Raw genomic sequence first — 22,560 nt, forward strand, 5'->3', positions numbered from 1 at the left:
TTAAAGGGTTAGGGGTGCCTGGTTGACTGAGTCGGAAAAACGTGACTCTTGATCTCAGGATCATGGGTTCGAGCCTCACATTGGGTGTAGAGATTACTAAAAAAAAAAACTTAAAAAAAATAATCTTAAAGTATAATACTGCATTTCAGTACTTTAGTATTCCATAAGCTTTGTTCTACTTGCTAAGTAGTAAGAATGCTTTCAGAGTCTGTATAAAGATTCATGCCAAACTTGCTTCTCTTCCATCACCTGATTGTATGTAGAAGCACATTATTTGTTAACCATTTAGAATACATTCACACTTGCATTGATTTATTCAAGTATATGCACAGGTAGTACATCTGCTGAATTCTGATAAGCTAAATGCAAAATCTTGTTGGTTGGTTCTTTACATGTGTTGAAAATATATGTTTTGAAGTTAGCAGTTTGAAAAAGCCTAGCTGCATGGTATGTTTAATTGAACAAACATTTTTGATCCTCATGTGTTCAGAGCCTTCATAGGGAGAATAGAAATGCAGAAAAAGTCTAGCTTCCTTTCGTTTGAAGACTTACAAATTCGCAGAGGTGAAATTTTATATACACAGAAAGAATTTGTAAAGCAGCATGTAAACAAATCTGAAATAATCAGATACGAATTTTCAAGTGAATTTTTAAAAGAGCATAAAAGTTTTTTACAAGTTGCTAATTTTAGATTTTTAACAAAAAGATCAATGACTTATTTCTAGGAACTAAGGGAAGTACTCAAGGAACATGAATGGATGTACACAGAAGCTTTAGAATCTTTAAAAGTGTTTGCAGAAGACCAAGGTAATTAGCTCTTCTGTCCTAGAAAACACATAATTCCTGTTATGTTCTGTATTTTGGAATATAAGAAAATGTAAACCTATTAGGTAATTATCACAGAATGGGATTGCAAAAGATCTTGGAAATAATGATGTAAAAATTTTTTAAATGAGCAGTTTCCAAATGTTTTGGCTTGTTCTTTAATGGCAGTGTAAAATGAAATAGTAAATATCTTTTTCCATTTGGCTTTTTTTTTTTTTTTTTGATAGTTAAGGCTACTTTTAAATTACCATGTTTTATTGAATATAAAAGGAACATTTTTTATATTTTAACAGCACACAGGATGGATCTTATGATTGCTGGTGGTTTATAATCCCTGTAATGTAGGTGTCCTAGCCTGCTCTTACATGAATAATCAGAAGCACCAGTATCAGAAACCTAAAAGATGAATATCACTGGCATGGAAGAAAGTCCCTAAACCTGTATTGGAGTACTTTTAACTTTCAGAACCAAATGTTAGAGGATAAGTAGTGGAGAAGAGTTGAATCACACATGTTTAGTAACATCCCTATGAAGAGCTGATCTAATTGATTCCTGCTTGATTACAAAACCAGCTTTAAAAACCCAGTACAGTGGTTTTATGTTTTTTGGTTTTGTTTTTTAATAAATTATTTTAAGAAATACCTTAGTACCAGTGCTCTTGATGGCACAGAGAATGAGATTGTGTGGGGGGAAAAAAGCCACCAATATCAGCAATTCTGTGTCTGAAAAATGATTCAAAAGAGATTATGAATGTGAAGAATTTGAGAACTGCCTTATCCCAGTTTCTGTCTTTTATATGTGCATATGAATGAATGTATGATAATCAGTGTATAAGTCTGAAAGCTCTTTGAGTAAGTAAAACAGACATTCTAAACAGTAAAGTATTATGTAATAGATTAACTGGTAAGAAATAACAGAGTTATCTTCAATCACAGGCATCTTAGAAATCAATGGAGTATGATAGGTTAACCAGTGATAAAGTAGCAATGTTTTTTAATAATAGTAGATTTCAATAGATGGACATGGTGATGGAAAATTAATATAATAGGAATGGTTTTAATTTAGGGTGTACATGTTTTTGCTATACCTGTCAGTGTTGGCATGGAGATGGGGCTGCTAAGTAGCATCTGCGATATCTTACAGAAATGCAGCTGCCATTTATATTCTCAGGACCTTTGTTAGAAAATGGGGGTTTTTATTCATTTTTATTTTTTAGTAATCACCTGTTTTTGAAGCTAACTATTTCAACTCATTGTACAACTTCAAATTCCACTTCAGTATTTCTCTTTAAAGCATATCAAAATTTAACAAATTATAGTTGAATTCTGTATTCAAAAGGAAAATAACACGTTTAGGTAATTTGTTCTTATTTGAGGGCTTATATCTTTATATTTATATTTAATTTATATCTTCCTAACTTAGTTATTTTTGTCTTTCTACACAGATATGCAGTATGCTTCACAAAGTGAATTTCCAAATGGAAAAGAAGCTTCCTCAAGAAGTCAGAATTACCCTAAAAATGCAGCTAAAACAAAACTGAAACAGAAATGTTCCATGAAACCACAAAATGGTTTTAACAAGAAACGTAAAAAAAATGTATTTAATCCTAAGAGAGTTATTGAAGACTCTGAATACGATTCGGGCTCTGATGTGGGTAGTTCACTAGATGAGGACTACAGTAGTGGTGAAGAAGTGATGGAGGATGGCTATAAGGGTAAAATTCTTCACTTTCTTCAAGATGCTTCAATTGGTGAACTTACTTTGATTCCTCAGTGTTCTCAGAAAAAGGCTCAGAAGATAACAGAACTCCGGCCCTTTAATAGTTGGGAAGCTCTGGTAAGGCTACATTTTTTTCCCTGTGTGTATGTGTGTGTGTGTGTGTGTGTGTGTGTGTGTTTAATTCACAGTACCGTTTATAGTCAAGGTGTCTTCAGCCCAGGGAGGCATAAATGGGTGGCCTTATCCTGTGTAGAGGCAAACATTACTTTCATTGTAAGCCAATAGTATTTCAAATAGTGTCATATGACCTAATTTTGAATGAATTAAGGGGTGATTTTCCTGAAAAAACCCAAGCTGATTGGCTGGGCATACTGTCACTCATTCTTTTGCATAGAAACTTGGTTCATTTCACTGCAGAAGAAGAAATTAGAGCTTACATTTAGGAAGGAGTTGCTTGCTAGCCTGTTCTGATCTGTTACTGCTGAGACACCATGCAGAAAGCAAGAATGGCAGAAATTTTACTACAACTACTTGAAGAGCAATAGCAACGTCCAGGGGAGCTCCATGATTCAAGATGCCAGCCTAAGTGTTTTATGCTTCACCACAAAAGAAGCAAATGTTTATTTTCTTTTTCTTTTAAAAATGACAGCTCAATCTCTAACATGTTTTTCTTGGTTAAACAACACGGCCATTTTATGGAGTGTAGCAGGCTGCAGCGTTTTTAATTGGAAAAGATAGAAAAGTGTGTGAAGCCTAGAATTCAAGCGTTAGGTGAAGGGAAGGCATAAGCAACTGGTAAGTACACTTTGCATGATCCTTTTATGGAATTCAATTTCCTATAAGCAAGTGTTATCCAAATAGTTGTATTTTGAGTTTTGCAAGTCTCAGTGAGCAAATTTTATTCATACGGAGCAATATAAGAACTCTGTCTTTTCAATTTTGCCTTGACTTTTGTGAGAATGTAGGCTTTTATAGCATGAATTATATACAGGCCCTGCTGTGAGAGCAATATGGATGATTTTTTACAGCTTTCGAAGATGAAGTGCCTCTTGAAGCTTTAGAAATTTTAAGGAAGTTTTATTCCCTATCTTAAGGAGTAAAGTTGTTCTGTGGTTAATTTTATACTTGTGACAAATCTGTAAGAGCCTAAGTTCCCTTAATAAGTATCTTTAAAGTGGTAGTATGGGAGGGTCCCTGAACAGTGGTTCTGAAAAGCATTTTTAAAAAAATTAAGATATTTGAAAAATAAACAACATTACTGGTATTTCATAGCTTAAAATAAAATAAATAAAGCCATTTGTTTTGCCTAAAGCCTTTGCTTTTCCAGAGAACATCTGTCAAAGCAGGTCCTTTCAAAACTTGTTCGGCTTTGCCTGAGTGATTTATTTGTTAAAGTATTTGCTGAAGGGCTTTCTTGTTCTTCTTTTCTTGCTTTTCTTCTTTATTTTAATCTTTAATGGTCTCCTATGTTATTGCAAAATCGGTTGCTCAGGCTTGTTGGGATTCTAATTTATTTAATAAGGAATGCAATTATCTACACCACTGTGTTTAGTAACTGTAACTACTTGCCCAAATATCTTATAGTAAAAGTAAGTTATACCAGACTTATATGTGCCAGATGCTTTTAAAAATATTCAACTTAACGTGTAGAAAGCATAGTTCCCCTGCTAATTAATTGGCGTAGTTTAAATTAGCCTCAACATGAAATTTTTGTGGATTATGCGTTACCTAGGTAAATCTCCTATTGTATGTGATCCCTCTTTAAAAATTGAACACAAAGATTTTTTTGCTAGCTATTTATTTAAATGTTGGTTATTTTATGTAACAGTTAAAAAGTAAACTTGCTACATCAGCAAAAAACAGGGTTTTGCTGTTCTGAAAAATGTAGGTAAATGAAGAGTTTTTGGAAATGAACAGTAACATTAGCACATCTGTGTATATAAGCTTTGAATTTTAATTTGTGTAAAACTTTAAGTTTCTACTTTCAGTCACTTTAGAATTTTCAGTGTGACTGATTTAGAGAGCAATTTCATCTTCAAATCATCAAAGGTAAAGTTAATATTATGTACATTTTAGTAAAAAGCTGTATATGATATACTCCTTTCCTGTTATTCAGAAAGGTTTAATAATGTACCTATAAACAACTTCAGAAAGAAATAAAAGAAAAAACATAACTTTTGTTTTCATAGCTACTGTTTTTAGAAATTCCTATGAGAATTAGTTGAAATTTTAATTATGACACTCAGTCATACTATAATGACAATTACATGGCATTATATATTAAGATCAGCACGTAAATGATAGTAGTCTTAACATTGTTGAAGCTTATTTTGTCTTAAGGATTGGGGAATTTATCAGAATTTTAAAAGTCATTTATATTTCATTTAAAAATGCATACTGAGCTAACAAATCAAGTACACGTTTTAATTATGATTTTTGTTAAAAATGAAGTCTGTAACATTGGTAGGTTAATGTAATCATTAGTATTTCATTGTCTTATAAAAATAGTTCAAATGTGAAAATTATGTTTACAGTGCCTTTTAAAACAAAATTTGAAAAGTACCTCAGTTATGACTTTCCTTTTCAGAGAAATACACTTTTTAAACATTAAATGCTGTAAGATATGCTAGTCACCCTTATTTTACATGAGTAAAATGTGTTTATTTAACAAAATAAGTGCATTGTGTACGAGTGTTTATGTTTGCAGCTTTACACCTATTGTTTTCTTTGAATCAGAATTTAAATAGTTTGTCAAATTTTTTTCATAATTTTTCCATCTCATTTTTCTGCTTAATAGTAGTAAAGTATGTGTTTATTGTAAGAAACCACAACATCAAATCCTGTAGACTTTGGAAATACAGCAAACCAATAATGTCAGTTTAACATGTACAGTTAATGTGGAAAATTGGGATTTTAATTGCCAAATTTCACTCATTTGATTGCATCAGTTCACTAACCTTCACTAACAACTTACTGAGTTTTTGTCTAGCCTTGTGCCTTGGGACGCTATTACATCTGTGATTATCTTATGATGTTGCATCTTTATACTTTAATCAGGATGTAATGTATGCTGACCAAAGCAAGATTCATGAGTAACTCATTCATGGATAACTCAACCTAAAAACTTTTCATATATGCATCTACTTCCTTAACATTTAGGTCGGCGTAGATGCAGTTTTCCTTGATCCTTAACAATGCAACCCAAGTTTTCGTTCATGTTAAAATACTTTATGTTCCTCATTGTGCAATTCCAGTTTACTAGTAACTCAGACCCCAGGTTTCCTTTTTTGCTTTCTCAGTTGTTATTGTAAAATGTCTTCTTAAGTTTGTCACATAAAGCATTGTAAGGCCTGTTACTTCTTCCTGATAGGATGATTTTCAGTAAATTCAGCTTTATTTTAATTTGTGTAAGTTTGATAAACATTTATAAAAAAAATTATAAATGCATTCTGAGCACTTCGTCGGCTGCTGCCAGGTATTTGTATCGGTGAATAAGATTAGGACTTTGTCCTTATAAATGTTACTTGTTAGGTGTGGGGTTAAATCTGGTTTTAAACAATCCCCCCCCATCAATTCAAAAATACTTGTAAGAGTGACACACTGTGGTGGGAGAGAGGTACTTCAATTTGTGACTATTTTTAAAAGAAAAAAGTCTTTAGAGTGATACTTGAGTTTTTAATCAAAGTGATCGTAATCAGGGCCATATTGATATTCTTTTTTTTCTTTCCATGCAATTATCCAGGAAGTAGGAATTGCTTTCTTTTTATTCCTTCCACCCGAAAAAAAAAATAGCTTTATCTCTTTTTTTGAGGAATGCTTTTTCTTTGTCTAAAATAGTACCTTCAATAACAAAGAAGAAAGTTAGTAATAATTCTACCAAAGATACCCACCACCTAAGACTGTATTGAGCATCTATTTGGGCATCCATTTGTATATTTCATACTATATAAATAGGACCGTATTTTCTATGTTCATCAGTAACTTTAGATTTACTAGTAGATCCTGCATTTACAGAGTATTTTCATTTCTTAAATCCTTTTTTGGTGAGGCTAAGTAATTTATAGAATTCTTACATGCATTTTGTCTTCAGAAAACAGTAACAACAGTACAGTATTCTTACATATTTCCTTAAGTGCTGGCCTGTCTCTTTCACAAAAACACAAACATACACACCACTACTGAAGATAAGTTTTGATTTTTTTTTTTTTTTTTTTTTTTTTTAAAGATTTTTTATTTATTTATCTGAGAGAGAGAATGGGAGACAGAGAGCATGAAAGGGGGAGGATCAGAGGGAGAAGCAGACTCCCCGCTGAGCAGGGAGTCCGATGCGGGACTCGATCCCGGGACTCCAGGATCATGACCCGAGCCGAAGGCAGTTGCCCAACCAACTGAGCCACCCAGGCGCCCCAAGTTTTGATTTTTATTATTCATGTATTTGGATTAACAAGTTAAATAATTCTACATGCTTGTTTCCTCCAAAAATCCATATTCACCCCCTTCTCCAGCCTGTTTCCCACACTGCAAATAACTGCTGTCACTTCTTTTGTCTGATTCTTATCACTTCCATATCTCTAGGTAATATAAGCATAAGGCTATTTTTAATTTTTGTTTTAGGTCTTATCTGTTGACATGACATTATAACACTGTGGTGAGATTAACTCTTGTTGTCAATCTCCCCTCCCATGCCCATTTCCTATTCCCTGGTCCTACTAATAGAAGTTAATAATAGGTTAATTTTGAAGATCATTTTTTAGTTATCTACATTGTTGTCACTATATAAATGCTTTTCTTAGCTTAGCCATGTAGAATATTACATGATATTGCTTAGCATTTTGTTTTCTCTAGGTATTAGTTGTCTTGGTTTTTCTGTTTGCTTAATCTTCTATATATTTATTATTTCAACTCTAAAATTTTCCTCAGTTGTCTAAATTTCCCCTCAGTTTTTAGACACTTCAGGTATTCCATCAGTTTCATCTTCCTAAGAAAGTCTCTTTGGGATCTTAATGACCTGCTCTGGTTTACACTGGTTGGATTATGGGCCTGCTATTCATCTGTGGCTTTGGGCTCTCATTTCCCTGACATCCTCGGGAAAACTTGTTGTCTCTCTTGTGTAGGATCTCTTCTTCCTGAATTTCACGCATGCCTCTTTATTCCCTTGGTTTTATGAGTACATACTAAGCTAAGAGGTAGAGGTGGGTGAATTATATAGTGGAGCTAGATGACCTGGCTTTGAATCCCAATTCTGACATTTCCAGCAGTTTATCTGACCTTCAGCAAGTTCTTATTCTCCATTTCTTCATCTTTAAGTAGGGTGTATTTATGGTACTGACTGGTGGGACTTTTAAGGGTTAAATAAAGTAAACGTCCATTTAGTTGCCCAGTTCTTAGAAAATGTTAGCTGCAAATATCCACAATATTTTGCATTGGAAGTGTTGTATATGTTACTAGTGAAATGCTAAGAAACTGTTGTTTTCTGCTTATCCCCCTTGCAGTTATAGCTATATTGAATGGAACTTTTTTGGATCAGTTTTTCTTTATTTTAAAACTCCTTCTGGGCTTTAAACAGATTTATGGCTAGTTACATTACCCACAGTATATTAAGACAACATTTTTCAGCCTTCCTTGTGGTATTTTGACAAAGTTCTGTCCAATGGTATATAAGCAGAAGTGTATTAGGAGTTTTGGAAAGTGTCTTTAATAGGATCCCTTTTTCCTGTTGATTGAGATGTCATTATGGTGGCAGGAACCCCACATACTGAGGATATGAAGCACCAAAGTAGAAAAATCCTTGACTTGGGAACCATTATGCCAAATCTGAAGTGCTTCTGCAGGTCTTCATTTACATCAGAGAGAAATAAACTTACATTTTATTTAAACCCCTGATTTGGGTTTACTGTTACTCATAACTGAACCTAATCCTAACAACTTCGTCTTTTAGTGAAACTTTTTCCTTGAAAATCTGGTGTTTTACATTCATGGATAGTGTATTACTGCTAGATAGATTTAAATTCTAAACTAGCAACAATAATTTGGATCATCTCTAATGTCGGTTGGCTTATATGGGAGGAAGGGTAGGGACAATAGGAAGCCCCAGGGAGATAAATTTTGACTTCAGAAATAACCAAAATGTCAAATTCATTTAAAAATCTTAGTAACCAACTCAAACTGATGCAGTATCCTGAAATAAGAGTTACCTTTTGTACTCTTCTTTATTTCCCCTACAAGAATTTCAAACATAAAAATTAGAATAGTGTAGTGAACCCCCATGTCTTCATCAGCGGCTTCAGTTCCTAGCTGATGTCTGACTTTGTTTCATCTTTACCCTCATCCACTTCCTTCCTTCTCGTATTATTTTGAAGCAAATCTCGGAGTTCATTTTATCCATAAAAATTTAAATAGATATCAAAAAAGATTTTTTCCCTAAACAAAACTACATTGTCACACCTAATAAAAATCATCACTAATTCCTTAATATTAGAACATATCCATTCAGTGTTCGGATTGTTTCTCATAAATGCCATAAATTTTATTTTCTAAGTAAGTTTGAGTTAGAATCCATTAAATAAGGTCCACATACTGAAATTGTTATCAGTCTTTTAATTCTATTTTAACCTATAGGTTCCCCAGTCCCATCTGTCTCTCTCTCTCTTCCTCTGATATCTTTAGTGAAGGAACTGGATCATTTGTTCTGCAGCTTCCCTGTCTAGATTTTTCTGCTTATACCTCCCTAGTATAGTTTAACACTTTCCTCTGGATCAGTATTTTCTGTAAAATTACAATTAGAAGGTTAAATGCTCCCACCACTACTGTTACATGGTTGTTGATGTGTTCTTTCATCAGGAGAGTTATGTCTAGTTGTTTCTTTTTTGTACTGTTTATCTCTTTTCTAGATTCTGACATAATTGAATTGATCTTCTTTGGGTCAAAATAGTTCTTTCTTACTTCTGGCCTTATTACTCTGAAAGAACTTTCTAGATCTTAGATTATATTAGTCTCTTTGGGAGGTGCCCGTGAAATTTTGTTCTTTCCCTTGTAACACAAGTCATTACACTTAAAATTATTCATTGCATGTCTTTCCCAACAACTATAAACCACATGAGGACAGGGACTGTGTCTACACATCAGATGTCTTCACCAGCCAGGGTACTATCTGCTAAAAAATTAAAATATAGTAAATGGTAGTTGTTTACAGAAAAAAAAATTTTGTTTTTTTAAACTTTTAAGGTTTTTTTTTTTTTTTTTTTAACTTAGGGAGGTACTAATTGTAGTGAAAAAACAGTATGGACTTTGGAATCTTACCCTACTTTATGACCTTGGAAATTGAACCTTGGTTTATTCATGCAGAATTGGTGAATTTATCTTCAGTTATTGTGAAGATTTAATGAGTTAGTAAATAAAAGAGACGTCTAGTAGTTTCTAGCACATACATGGTACACAGTATTTGTTCTTTATTTCCTGGTTATTCTTACTTGTTCACTCACACACGTACACATCAGAAACATACACATTTATCCACAACAGGCATGAGATTGGGTTTCTGGTCTGTATTAGGGTTCCATTTAAAAATTTATTTATTTTTTAAAAAGATTTACTTATTTATTGAGAGAGAGAGCACAAGTGGCAGGGAGAGGCAGAGGGAAAGGGAAAGAGAATCCTTAGGCAGACTCTCCACTGAGCGCAGAGCCCTGATGCTTGGGCCCGCCTGGGGCCTTGATCCCAGGACTTGGTCCAGGGACCCTGAGACCATGACCTGAACCAAAATCAAGAGCAGGCCACTTAACCAACTGAGCCACCCGGGAGCCCCTGAAAGTATTTTAATTAGAAGTTCTAATAGAGGGGCACCTGGGTGGCTCAGTGGGTTAAGCGTCTGCCTTTGGCTCGGGTCATGATTCCAGGGTCCGAGGATGGAGCCCTGGTATCAGCCCGGCATCAGACTCCCTATTCAGTGGTGAGTCTGCTTCTCCTTCTCCCTCTGCTCGTCCCCCTCGCTCGTGTTCTCTCTTTCTCTCAAGATCTTAAAAAAAAAAGTTCTAACAGAACCTCCTGAAAATCTTCAAGGCACTGATTTCTTATATATCCTGGTGTTTATGTATAAATCTTTTCCCTGGAAAGCACAAAGTGGGAAGTCACATTGTGATTGTTAATGTTGCCCTTGTGAAGATGTAAAGTCGTGTGCAAGTAACTTTGTATTTCACAGTGCCATTTTGTGAAGTGCTAAGAAGTTTTTGTTTTGTTTTTTAATCCTGCAGTATAATAACAACATGGCTTTGGAATAGAGTGGAAATTTTATTTCTTTCCAACTTTTTCTAAGTTAGATATGAAAAAGTATATTATTATAAATGCATTTTTGATGAAGTTATCTTTGTATAGCCCGTAAGTGTTGAATTTGTATTATTTGAGCTTCTCTGTGAATTTAGATACACTGTGATCACAAAGATTAGAGTTGTTAATGTGATTCTTGTTGTAACTTGAAAGAATATGCTAAATAAGATGACATGAATCAAAATCATGTAGTTTTATCTTAACAGGTGATTTTACTCTAGTTTCTTTCTTTTTTTAAAAAAAAAGATTTTATTCATTTGAGACACAGAAATAGAGCATGAGCAGGGAGAGCGGCAGAGGGAGAAGGAGAAGCAGGCTCCCTGCTGAGCCAGGAGCCCGATGTGGGGCTCGATCCCAAGACCCTGGAATCATGACCTGAGCTGAAGGCAGATGCTTAACCATCTGAGCCACCCAGGCATCCATTTACTCTAGTTTCTTTTATTCATTTCTGGATTGTGGGATCTCTCTTTTTGCCCAACGAGGTTTTTAGTTTTTAGACAGCTGTGGGCCTTTCTGTTCCTCCTCACTAAAAGTTTTTTTTTTTATAAGGTTCTTCAGGATATTTTTTTTCAGCTGTCTGTATGGAAAAATTCTAATTCTTTTATAGCTTTTACATGATCAAGTATTCAGTGTCTTTCTTTTTTAAGATTATTTATTTTAGAGAACGCGCAAGAATGGGGGGAGGGACAAGAGGCAGAGGGAGAGAGAGAATCAAGCAGCCCCGCCACTGAGTGTGGAACTGACCACGGGGCTCGATCCCAGGACCCCATGATCATGCCCCAAGCCGAAACCAAGAGTCGGACGCTCAACCAGCTGAGCCACCCAGGTGCCCCTCAGTGTCTCCTTTAGAAAAATAAGTACACTGGGACGCCTGGGTGGCTCAGTTGGTTAAGTGACTGCCTTTGGCTCAGGTCATGATCCTGGAGTTCCGGGATCGAGTCCCGCATCGGGCTCCCTGCTCGGCGGGGAGTCTGCTTCTCCCTCTGACCCTCCCCCCTCTCATGCTCTCTCTCTATCTCATTCTCTCTCAAATAGATAAATAAAATCTTTAAAAAAAAAAAAAAGAAAAATAAGTACACATACATTTTTGAAAAAAAATTCTTTGAGCTTTCACAAAAAAGCCATTTATACAAGTGTATTGAAATTGACTTTTTAAAAAACTTTTATCAAGTTATTTAATTGGTTGTAGTTAATTTTTGATTCATGCAGTGTCTTTCCAAATAATGGTCTCAGTTTAGGAGCAAAAATTTAAGTGGCAAATAATAATTGAGGGTTTGAAAGCTCAAGGGGTGGTGATTTGATAATAGGGAAAAGTATGTTTAGGAAGATTAATCATACGATAATATGTCACAATCATGGGAAGTGACGAAAATGGAGGCAAGATTTCAGGTATACAATTATTATATTTGGTGCCACTCCTTTGGTGATAAAGATGAATCTGAGATTTTGAAAACAAAACTTCGTAGAAGACATTAACGATTACTTGAGAGTTTCTCCTATAAGAGAGCAGCTACTAGGGGCAAAGTAACTAGCTTGAGATTGAGATTGTGCATTTTGGGGAGAAATATACAAAGAGAAACATGGAAATTCAAATGTAAACATGAAAAAACAGGTTTTCTTATCTCTTAGCACTTGATTTAAGGTCATTAGTAAAAATTTAATTAAATTAACAAAATTTATTCCCTTAAAAAGAAAGAAATTGATACTGGATTTTTATTTACTAGATCTGAAGTATTAAATTATTTTTCTTCTTATGCCATAGTTCACAAAGATGTCCAAAACTAATGGCTTATCAGAAGATTTGATATGGCATTGTAAAACACTGATCCAAGAAAGGGATGTAGTTATAAGGCTTATGAACAAATGTGAAGACATTTCAAATAAATTGACAAAGCAAGTTACCATGCTCACTGGAAATGGAGGTGGATGGAACATAGAACAACCCTCCATTCTAAACCAGAGGTAATATTTGTTGTACTTACCTACTTCTTACTTTATTTCAGTCGTATAAAAATTCTGAACTTACTTCTGTATTGTGCCTAGGGAACTTAAATGTGGATGTTTTATGAAAACTAATGTTAGAAGGGAAGCCCAGGGTTTCCTGTAATGATACGTAAGTGATACAGGAATTGTTTTTTATCAATACCCCCCCACCCTGCCAAGGGTATTTACTCCATTATATCATTATAAATTAGAGGGAGTAAATGTTATGATCTTACGTAACCTGTATTTTCCTTGTCTGATAACAGATAATTTCATATATAATCACAAAAACTGAAAAGTAATTTTAGCTACCCCTTTACACAGTATGGTGCTTCAAAAAGTCAGCTGCTTAATTGCACCAATGAAAAAAATTTCTCTTAGCTCAGTTTCTTTTTAGTCATAAATAAAATGAAATGATTAAAATATCCTGTATCTGTGATTTAATGTTTTAAATGCTTTAAAAAGCCCATATTTTTAAATCTCTTTTTGGAGTAGAAACACATCAGAAATGAAAAGGACACTTATTAAATAGATTATATAAGGAAAGATTATAAAAAGTGTATTTCCCAAAACTGCTACTGTCAGTAAAATGCCTTGTCAGAATTCTTACAAAAAATAGACACTAAATTATTTTCAATAAAAAATTCATACAACCAGTGCATATTAAAATGGCATTTTATAATTGTGAACACCCCCATTTTGCATGGTGTTGGGATATTGGGATGGGGAGATTGGTTTGAACTTCCTTTAAAAGTTTATTTTTAAGTGGTTTGGGGACTCAGAACTATTAGAATACTTCCTTCTTAAGAAATGTATAAAATTGTTTACTGTGGTAATATTTATAGTGACAAAAAACATGAAAACAGTCCAATTTCCTAAAATCAGAATAGTTAGAATGAATTGTGGTATGAATAGTTAGAATGGATTATGGTATATCCAAGGTATGTAGTGTTATGCAACATTAAAAATAAGTTACATCTGTTCAGAATATTTCTGATAGGTATTTAATAAGATTAGCACTAGGGCCTCATTAAAATTAATTACCTTAGTTGGTGATTTTATTTACTTCTTTTAGCATTTTTCTAGTTCATGATCAAAGCATATTTGCTGATCATTGGTTAATTAAAAGTCAAGGTATGGTTACTGGCCTTTAATAGTAAGCTACAATCTTTTCTGTGCCCTTCTAGGGTGCTATGGGATGGTGTAGGGAAACGTGATGCAGTTCCCACAAAGAAGCTCTTTTCTCTGTTGCATAGAAAGAACTATGGCCATGTCAGCAAATTCATCTCCTAAAAGTGTAGTTGGAGCTGCTCCTTCTTGTTCTACAGCATTGGATATGGGGAGTTCTTCACTCTACAAGACTTACCCAGTTGAGTCTACTTTATCATAATTTGGATTTTAAAAAATCAAGTGCTTTATTGCATCACTTAAAAAATTTCTCTCTTAAACCCACATCTACAAAGTCCTGTTACTTGTAAATAGTATGATCAGGTAATAAAGTATCCTTTCCATTAGGCTGAGGAATTTTTTGATGAAATATATAATAGATGAGAAAAATAGCTCTTTTTAAAAAGTGCGCTAGCCCAAAATATATCTTCTAAACACCTGTGTGGTAGTTTCTTTAGAGTTTATTTAAATGCACTTTTAGGGGGTGAAATTTGTTGTCTTGGTTTTTATTTTTAGCCAAGGTAAAAGTTACACAAGCAGTTTTACTTGGTATACTGGCCAGGCATCATTGCTGCTTAGCATAGAGACATGCAAAGTAGTTGCCTTGCCTTGGGAAAGGATTTACTAGCATGGAGGAAAATGTTGAATTATCCTGATGACTCAGCTGTCCTGCTTTTCTTAACAGAACCAATTCTTTTTAGCAAAATTATGTTAACTGTTTATTTTCTTACTACAAATTTATATGAATTATAACAGAAAAAAATGCCTTTTAGAGATTAAGGACATACAGACATACCAACATCTTAATAAAAATAAAATCTTTGCAGAGGAAAATAAAATGTCTCGCATATATCTCAAAACCATTACATTCATAATTTTTATTTTAAAATGCCAAAACTAAAGGTGCCTAAAGTTAAAATATAATACAGTGTGAGGGAAAAGGAAAAAAAAAAAAAATCAGGTACTTCTCCCTTTTTATTCCTACCGTTAATGTAGCCATCTCTCAAAATTTAGCTTTTTATCTAAAATGTATTGGGTTTAAATTGTTTTAACTGAAAAGATTTCTCAGATGTTCAATATAAAATATATTTAATTGTATGTGTCCTGTCTTTTCTGGGCTAAATCTACCCGAGGTTTTTCTGATTTTGTTTGTCCCTCAACTTGACGAGATGGTTTTCTGTCCTGTTCTAAACAGTTGCTATGAAGCCATTTGACAGTGATGTGAATGCAGATCAATACTGCAGATGTGATTTGACTAACTCAGAATACCATGATGGAAATATTTTAGTAGTTTGGATACTACTATTAGTACAAACTAATGTTGTAGTAGTATTTTCAGCAACTATGTTACACTTAAGGGACATAAACTTTTGGTCAGCTAGTATCCCTAAACTTGTTTCATATGAACTACTTGCAACAAGTCTCCCTAGACTGTTTCTGCATTTTAAACTCAAAGTTAGCACATTGTATGGGCTCCTCTTGTTTCCATTTCAGGCTTTTCTCACCTTTTCAAAATAATTTTGATACTAGTTTCTCTGGCAGGAGATTTAAACTAATTTAATTTTCACTCTGAAAAGAAATTGTAACTGTCTGGAATGATTTTTTTTTCTCCTAACAAAACAAGTAACTTCAGAATAATGTGCTGCTTTGTTTTCTCTCATGATCTCAAAAAAATTAAAATCATAAAATCATTTTTTTTTCTTAATAGGAGGTAAAAAAAACCCTTCAGTTTAAAGATATTTATAGTCTGCTAATGAGAAGAGAGCACTTAACTAATTCAGAAGGCCTGGGCCTTAGTTCTTGCCATTTGGGTAACGCTGGACAGATTACATTCTGATCTGTAAACTGGTGTTGGGGTTCATACGCAGTCATGAAAATTCTTAGAAAACTATAGAATGTCAAAATAAATTGAATAAACGGAAGGTACAGTTGTACAACATCTAAATATTAGATCCTGCTAGAGAAAGAATACATCTTCCCTGTTTTAAAAGTTTGTCATAACAAGTGAATTGGATTTCAAACGTCTTTGTCAAAATTGCATTTTCATTGATCTTTTGCATTCTGAAGAAAGGATCTGTTGATGGACAGCACTGTTGGGATACTAAGCAACAGAAAGTTATTTGTAGCTTAGGTAAATCCAGTAGAGAGCGCATCCACACGCAAATATGTGTATGTATATACACATAAACAAGCACACACACAGACAAATACTTGTATTTTTTTTTTTAAATATTACAATATAACAAAGCTATTTAATGTCCTGATCAAAAACAGCTACCAGAGCTGCTTTGTGATTATGGATGAAACAGTTTTATTTGATCGAAAAATTCTGTATAGTAGATGCTTCTCAAAATTCCTTCCTCACTTTTTAAAGTTTTATGCGTAGTGAAGAATATTTTAACAGTAATACTAGTTCCTCAATATTTCTTGGCCACTTGTGATAGATTGACATTGGAATAGCATACTGGCCCTTTGATGCATTAATAAATGGTGTGCTATGCCTACCTTATCAAGTTTCATCATTTTCATGAAATGGGAACTTATATGTCTGGGATGACTAAGGCCTCGGGAAGGACTCAAAAATACTCACTCAGTTCTGACCATAGAGTGGGTGGGTCAGAGAGAAAGAACTTTTTCGTGTTTTCTGTTTAAGGGATGAGCTCTGGATCAGACCTGGATTGGATACTGTCTCTGCCACTGCAGACATGGACTTGGATAGCAATATGACCTTGGACAAGTTACTTACCTCTCTGAGTCCCAGAGATGGTCTCATCTGTAAAATGGGGATAATAATTTTACTTGCTTGATAATGTAGATTAAATGAAGAAATAATGCATATCAAGCCCATAGCATTGTGTCTGGAATAGAGTAAATATTCCAATATTAGCATTTACTTTCACCATTATTGTAGTAGAAAGAATTCATTTGGATTTGGAAATTAAAATATCTATGATAATATGTTTTTATTTATTATTACTTTCGTAGTGGCAGTAGAAATTATATTGGCCAAGAAGTAAAGGACATTTTTAAAAATCACTACAAAGACTTCAGCAATACTGCTGATTTTTTTCCTACCAGTACTTTAAATTTTTTTTTAATGAGAAATGTGTAGATTGCATACCTCACAGTTGAAGCATAGATTCTGATTTAAGATGGAACTCTTTCTACCCCAGCTCTTTTACCCATGTTCCAATTAAAGTATATTGATTTTAGAATTTGGCCCTTTATTTTATTATAGTTAAGTCCAGACCCCTTCCTTGTGTGTAGATAGGATGTGTGTAATAGGAAATTAAGGGGACAGGATAAAAGCTGGAGAACGAGAGGCGCATGGCCTTATCCTAGCTTTCCATCTTAATATGGCCTATATGCTTACCTAGTGAGTATGAGAATAAACTTCTGAATGAGATAGACTTCCTTAGTTAAAATCTTAGCCTTCCATAAAACACTTTGTAACTATGCAGCCTCAGGCAAATTACTTAGCCTCAGGCTTTTCATCTGTTTAAAATGATGATAAAAGGCTATCTTTATAGGATGTTAAAGGATTAAATGAGGTGGTACTTGAAAATGATATTTGTGTGTCTGTATATAATTATGTTTATTAATAACTACTATTAGTTTTTAACCACTTGAACTTCTGGGGGAAAAAAATAACTGTATTCATCCATTGTAACCTTCCATATTACCTTCCAAACAAGTTATTTCCAAATTATGTGTTTACAAATTAAATGAGATTTTGACACTGGCTTGCTACTTTCTACTCACTGGTGCTAACTGATGACTAGCAAATTTCCATTCATACATAGTTCAAACACAAATATACACCTTCCAGAATTACACATTCCACTGATATTAGAGGTGATTGACATTTATTGAGTCATCCCAGCAAAGGCAAATTAAGCCTGTGTTGTTGTCCTAATACTTGAAGTTCGTTAATGTGGTAAAATTCAAATCCATACAATACCATTTTCTAGTATAAATATTAGGTTAGTAATATGTTATCATAATTAATATTCTGATCATTTATGGAATTAATTTGGTGGCATTACATTATGACTGAATATGGAAATGGTTTTTTATAATTCTTACAGCCAGAAAAAATAAATCAATACAAAATAAAATTTGGGAAAATTGAAAAAAATGTATTGTGTTTTGGGCTAATTTTCTTAACTAAGTGTAAATAGCTTATATAACATAAGGTAAAAGGTAAGACTAGACATAGTTATTTCAGTTTTTGTGTACACTATAAACTTAACCGTCATGTCAGAAAACTAGTAGAGAAAACTAATAGAAGTACAAATCCATAATATTTGGTAACTCTCTTTACCAGTTTGTCCCTCAAGCCATATCAGAAAGTTGGTTTGAATTGGCTGGCATTGGTACATAAACATGGACTTAATGGCATTTTGGCAGATGAAATGGTAAGTACTACTCTATTTTTAGGATTTGTCATTAAAAGGCATTCTTGCTATCATTTAAAAAATAAAAATTTCCATTGACCCCTGTAGTTTACTGCTCTCACTTTAGTATTTTAATACACCAATCACCCCTTCTAATTTTCTATTGCTTCTCTTAGCTCTAGCCTCCTCATTGCCCCCCAAAATTAAAATGGGCTTACTTCCTAATTATCAAATTAATAAATACATGTGTTTTAAAAATTAGACTATATAAAAATACAAAAAAGATCAAGATCACTCATATTCCTACCACTTTGAAATAAGTATTGTTTTGATGTGTATCTTTTCAGATTATTTTCTTCTGCAGGTGTGTGTGTATGTGCACATACACATACACATGTATAAAATACTAAAAGATTTTGTTATATGTGCTTTTCTATAGCTACCTTTAAAATTTATAGATAACCTATAAATAAATCTGCACATTTATCATCAAATTTATAAATAAATCCACACATTTATCAGCAGCATCATTTCAGCCATTTTACTTTTGTTAGATGTCTCTGAGTTTCTGTTTTTTCCCAAATCACATTTGCTTGAAACTAAGCTTAGGAAGTTCATTATAGCCTAGTTTAGGTATTGTCACATAGAAACTTGACCTTTACTCTAACCTAATGTCCTTCCTCTTTTAAAAAGTTTATTAAAAATTAGTCATGTTTAGTGGAGAAAATGTTTATTAAATACACATATTACATTGTGTATTACATTATTAAAATAAAAATTAACATAGTGATCTTTATTCTGTAGTTAGCTTCTAGTAATCTTTTGTACTTCACGACTACTCCCACACAAGGGCGCTAGGTGGCGCAGTCAATTAAGCATATGCCTTCAGCTCAGGTCATGATCCCGGGGTCCTGGGATAGAGCCCTGCATCGGGCTCCTTGCTCAGCGGGAAGCCTGCTTCTCCCTCTCCCACTCCCCCTGCTTGTGTTCCCTCTCTCGTTGTGTCTCTTTCTGTCAAATAAATAAAAATCTTTAAGTAAAAAAAAAAAAAAAAAAAAAGACTACTCCCACACATATATCATACTGTCATCATAACAAGTGCTGTTTATCTGATAGAAAACTAAATAATATATGCAGGATTTCAAAATAGTTATGGAATTAGATACAGAATATTACAGTTGTGGAAAGCTGGACTTGAGGATCAGATCTGGGTTTGGGGCCCCAGCTTTGCCTCTCATAGGCTAATCCTTACCAAATGAGGTATAAGATGTAAAACTTTTTGTGACCTGTAAAGCACTGTATTTATAAGTTAGTGTCTTGCTTGGTCTGCTAGGACTCCCATAATAAAAGACCAAAGACTGGGTGGCTTAAACAACAGAAATTTATTTGTCACAGTTGTGGAGGCTGAGTCTAAGACCAAGGTGTTGGCCGGTTTGGTTTCTCCCGAGGCCTGTCTCCTTCATTTGCAGGTGGTGGCCACCTTCTCACCATGTCCTCACATGTCTTTTTCTCTGTGCGCACACATCCCTGGCATTTCTTTCTCTTAAGATGGGGATTGACTCCATCCTTGTGATCTCATTTAACCTTAATTACCTTCTTAAAGGCCCTGTCTCCAAATACAGTCACATTGCAGTATAGAGCTTCAAAACATGAATGGGGCAGTGAGGGCAGTTCAGTTAACAGTTGGTAATGTTTAGCTCCTCCCCAGTAGCCTTTAAAAACAAACAAACAAAAAACAGAAAAAAACCCTTCATTGATGTATAATTTACTTGTAATAAAATGCACAAATGTCCAGCTTGGTGATTTTTTACATATATGTGCCCCTGTGTGACCACCCCTCCCCAGATCAACATTTCCATCATCCCAGAAAGTTCCCTCATGCTCCTTTTTAATCATTACCACCACCACTATTTGGACACCTAGAACCATAGATTATTTTTTTCACATTTTGAACTTTATATAAATAGAGCCATATAGTATATACCGTTTGTTTCTGGTTTGTTTGGTGCATGATACTGAGTTTCATCCATGTTCTTATATATATCAGTAGTTTGGTGTTTTATTGGCATGCGGTAGTCCCTAGTATAAATATGCTACAACTTGTTTATCCATTCTCCTGTTGAAGGACATTTAAGTCATTTCCAGTGTTTGGCTATCATGATAAAACTACTGTCAACATCCTTACTCAAGTCTCTTTGTGGACATAAGTTCTCATATCTCTTGAATATACTCTTAGAAGTGAAATTGGTGGGTGACAAGGTAGGCATATGTTAAAATCCAGTTAGTCATTGGAACATTGTTCTTAATCTATCCAGTATGTATTAAATAAGAAACTTGTTTTATATAAAACAGTTACCAACATTATTTCCTTTATATGCATTGCAGAGCTCTTCCATATTCATGTGTGTCCCATTTTAACTAGAGGTTAGGATACATCCTGCTCATTAAGCTAAGTTGTAGTATCATTTGGAGATTATGATCTGTTTTATCTGTCACTGGGAACTAAGAACATGGTAGAATTCTCATAGGGTTGCATTTTGGGGAATCAAAAATAAAACCAGAAATACTATTTTTCCTTTTGTGTTTTCCAGTATTTTTTGTTTGTTTTAAAATTTCATATATTGTCTTTTGAACATTTAATTTTAGGGCCTAGGAAAAACTATTCAAGCCATTGCATTCCTGGCATACCTTTATCAGGAGGGTAATAAAGGTCCTCATTTGATCGTTGTTCCAGCGTCAACTATAGGTTTGTAATACTGTGAACCACCATACTTGACTGTATAGTGTTTTATACAGGGAAAAGAAAAACTGCTTATGTGTGATTTCTTAGTTTGTGGAGGTGAATATAATTCTCTGGTCTCCTTACACTTTTTCCCCCCTTTGTGTGTGTGTATGTACGTGTGTTTGATTGTACTAGACGTCTTTTAAAAGAAAACAACTCAAATAAAAGTCAGTTATTCAGCTTTTAAATTATTATGCCTCAAGGACCATCGATAAGATCATTTGTTTTTGTAATTCTTTTTGTTTTAATGAAAAAAATAGCTTTAATGAGTAATTTAAGAGAAACAAGTGCTTTTAAATTTTAATTAACATTTATTGAATCAAAAAGTAAACAGTTCATCCCACTGAAATTACATAATCAATTGGATGTAGACTAGAGTAAGTGAATGTATGTATCAACATAATCCAAAAAAACTCTTTAAATTGGAATATAATCATCCTATAAATATAATGGTTGCTCCTTTGCCTTTTGTTTTATGCCTCCTCAAAATTACTTTAAACATCAGGAGTAAAATTGTGAAGGGTCTGTGATTTTTTAAAAAATCTTGTATTATTTTGCAAAAGAAAAAATTCTGTAAAGAACTCATTTCACTGCATACACCTAACCTATTTAGCAGATGCAAGTAATAACCTCTCCTGTTTCCTAGATAACTGGTTAAGAGAAGTTAATTTATGGTGCCCCACTTTAAAGGTGCTCTGTTACTATGGTAAGAATGTCATTTTGCCTTAAGTGGAAATTTCTTTAAAATCCTAACATAAAGTACATTAAATATAATCAATATGTGTGTGTTGTTTTTAAATTGTAGGCTCTCAAGAAGAACGTAAACAGATTCGATATAACATCCATAGTAAATATGAAGAATATAATGTAATTGTGACCACGTAAGTATGGAGAAAAAAAATATTGGGGGGAGATACTGTGTAACCCCTATATTTAAAAAAATATTTAAAATATGTTTCCTGAAGGAAAGTTCAGGCTTCCTGAACAAAAGTAATGGAATGACTTATGTTGAGTATTCAGGCATTTTTCAGTTTTTCACTAGTACAACAGGTGACTGATAGTGGCTATAAAAAGGTTTTGTCCACTTGATCGAAAGCATAGTTTTATAGGACTCTTTCTGTTAAACTTCAAGTAAAATTGAAGATATCCCACCAAAATGATTTGTAATATTTGTAACTTATAAATGTTAATTATTAATATTAATAAGTATTAAATACAGTGGAATCTCTAAATGAAAAAATTGAATTAAAAGGATGGAAAATAAGGGCGCCTGGGTTGGCTCAGTTGGTTAAGCGAATGCCTTCGGCTCAGGTCATGATCCTGGAGTCCCGGGATCGAGTCCCGCATCGGGCTCCCTGCTCTGCA

At 33.8% G+C, this 22,560-nt stretch overlaps 1 protein-coding gene across 4 annotated transcripts in view; it reads left to right on the forward strand.

The window, feature by feature from the left end:
* The window catches only part of SMARCAD1 (SNF2 related chromatin remodeling ATPase with DExD box 1), a 74,821-nt gene that overhangs the window by 38,806 nt on the left and 13,455 nt on the right, over positions 1–22,560 (forward strand). For all 4 annotated transcript variants that reach the window (XM_078068972.1, XM_036091799.2, XM_078068971.1 and 1 more), the window contains exons 8-14: positions 726–807; positions 2,270–2,661; positions 12,629–12,828; positions 18,344–18,434; positions 21,060–21,159; positions 21,842–21,901; positions 22,001–22,076. In XM_078068972.1, coding sequence (XP_077925098.1) covers positions 726–807; positions 2,270–2,661; positions 12,629–12,828; positions 18,344–18,434; positions 21,060–21,159; positions 21,842–21,901; positions 22,001–22,076 — 1,001 coding nt within the window. The remainder of the gene's footprint in view (positions 1–725; positions 808–2,269; positions 2,662–12,628; positions 12,829–18,343; positions 18,435–21,059; positions 21,160–21,841; positions 21,902–22,000; positions 22,077–22,560) is intronic.

The sequence above is a fragment of the Halichoerus grypus genome, chromosome 3, assembly GCF_964656455.1.
Source record: "Halichoerus grypus chromosome 3, mHalGry1.hap1.1, whole genome shotgun sequence".
NCBI classification, from domain to species: domain Eukaryota; kingdom Metazoa; phylum Chordata; class Mammalia; order Carnivora; family Phocidae; genus Halichoerus; species Halichoerus grypus.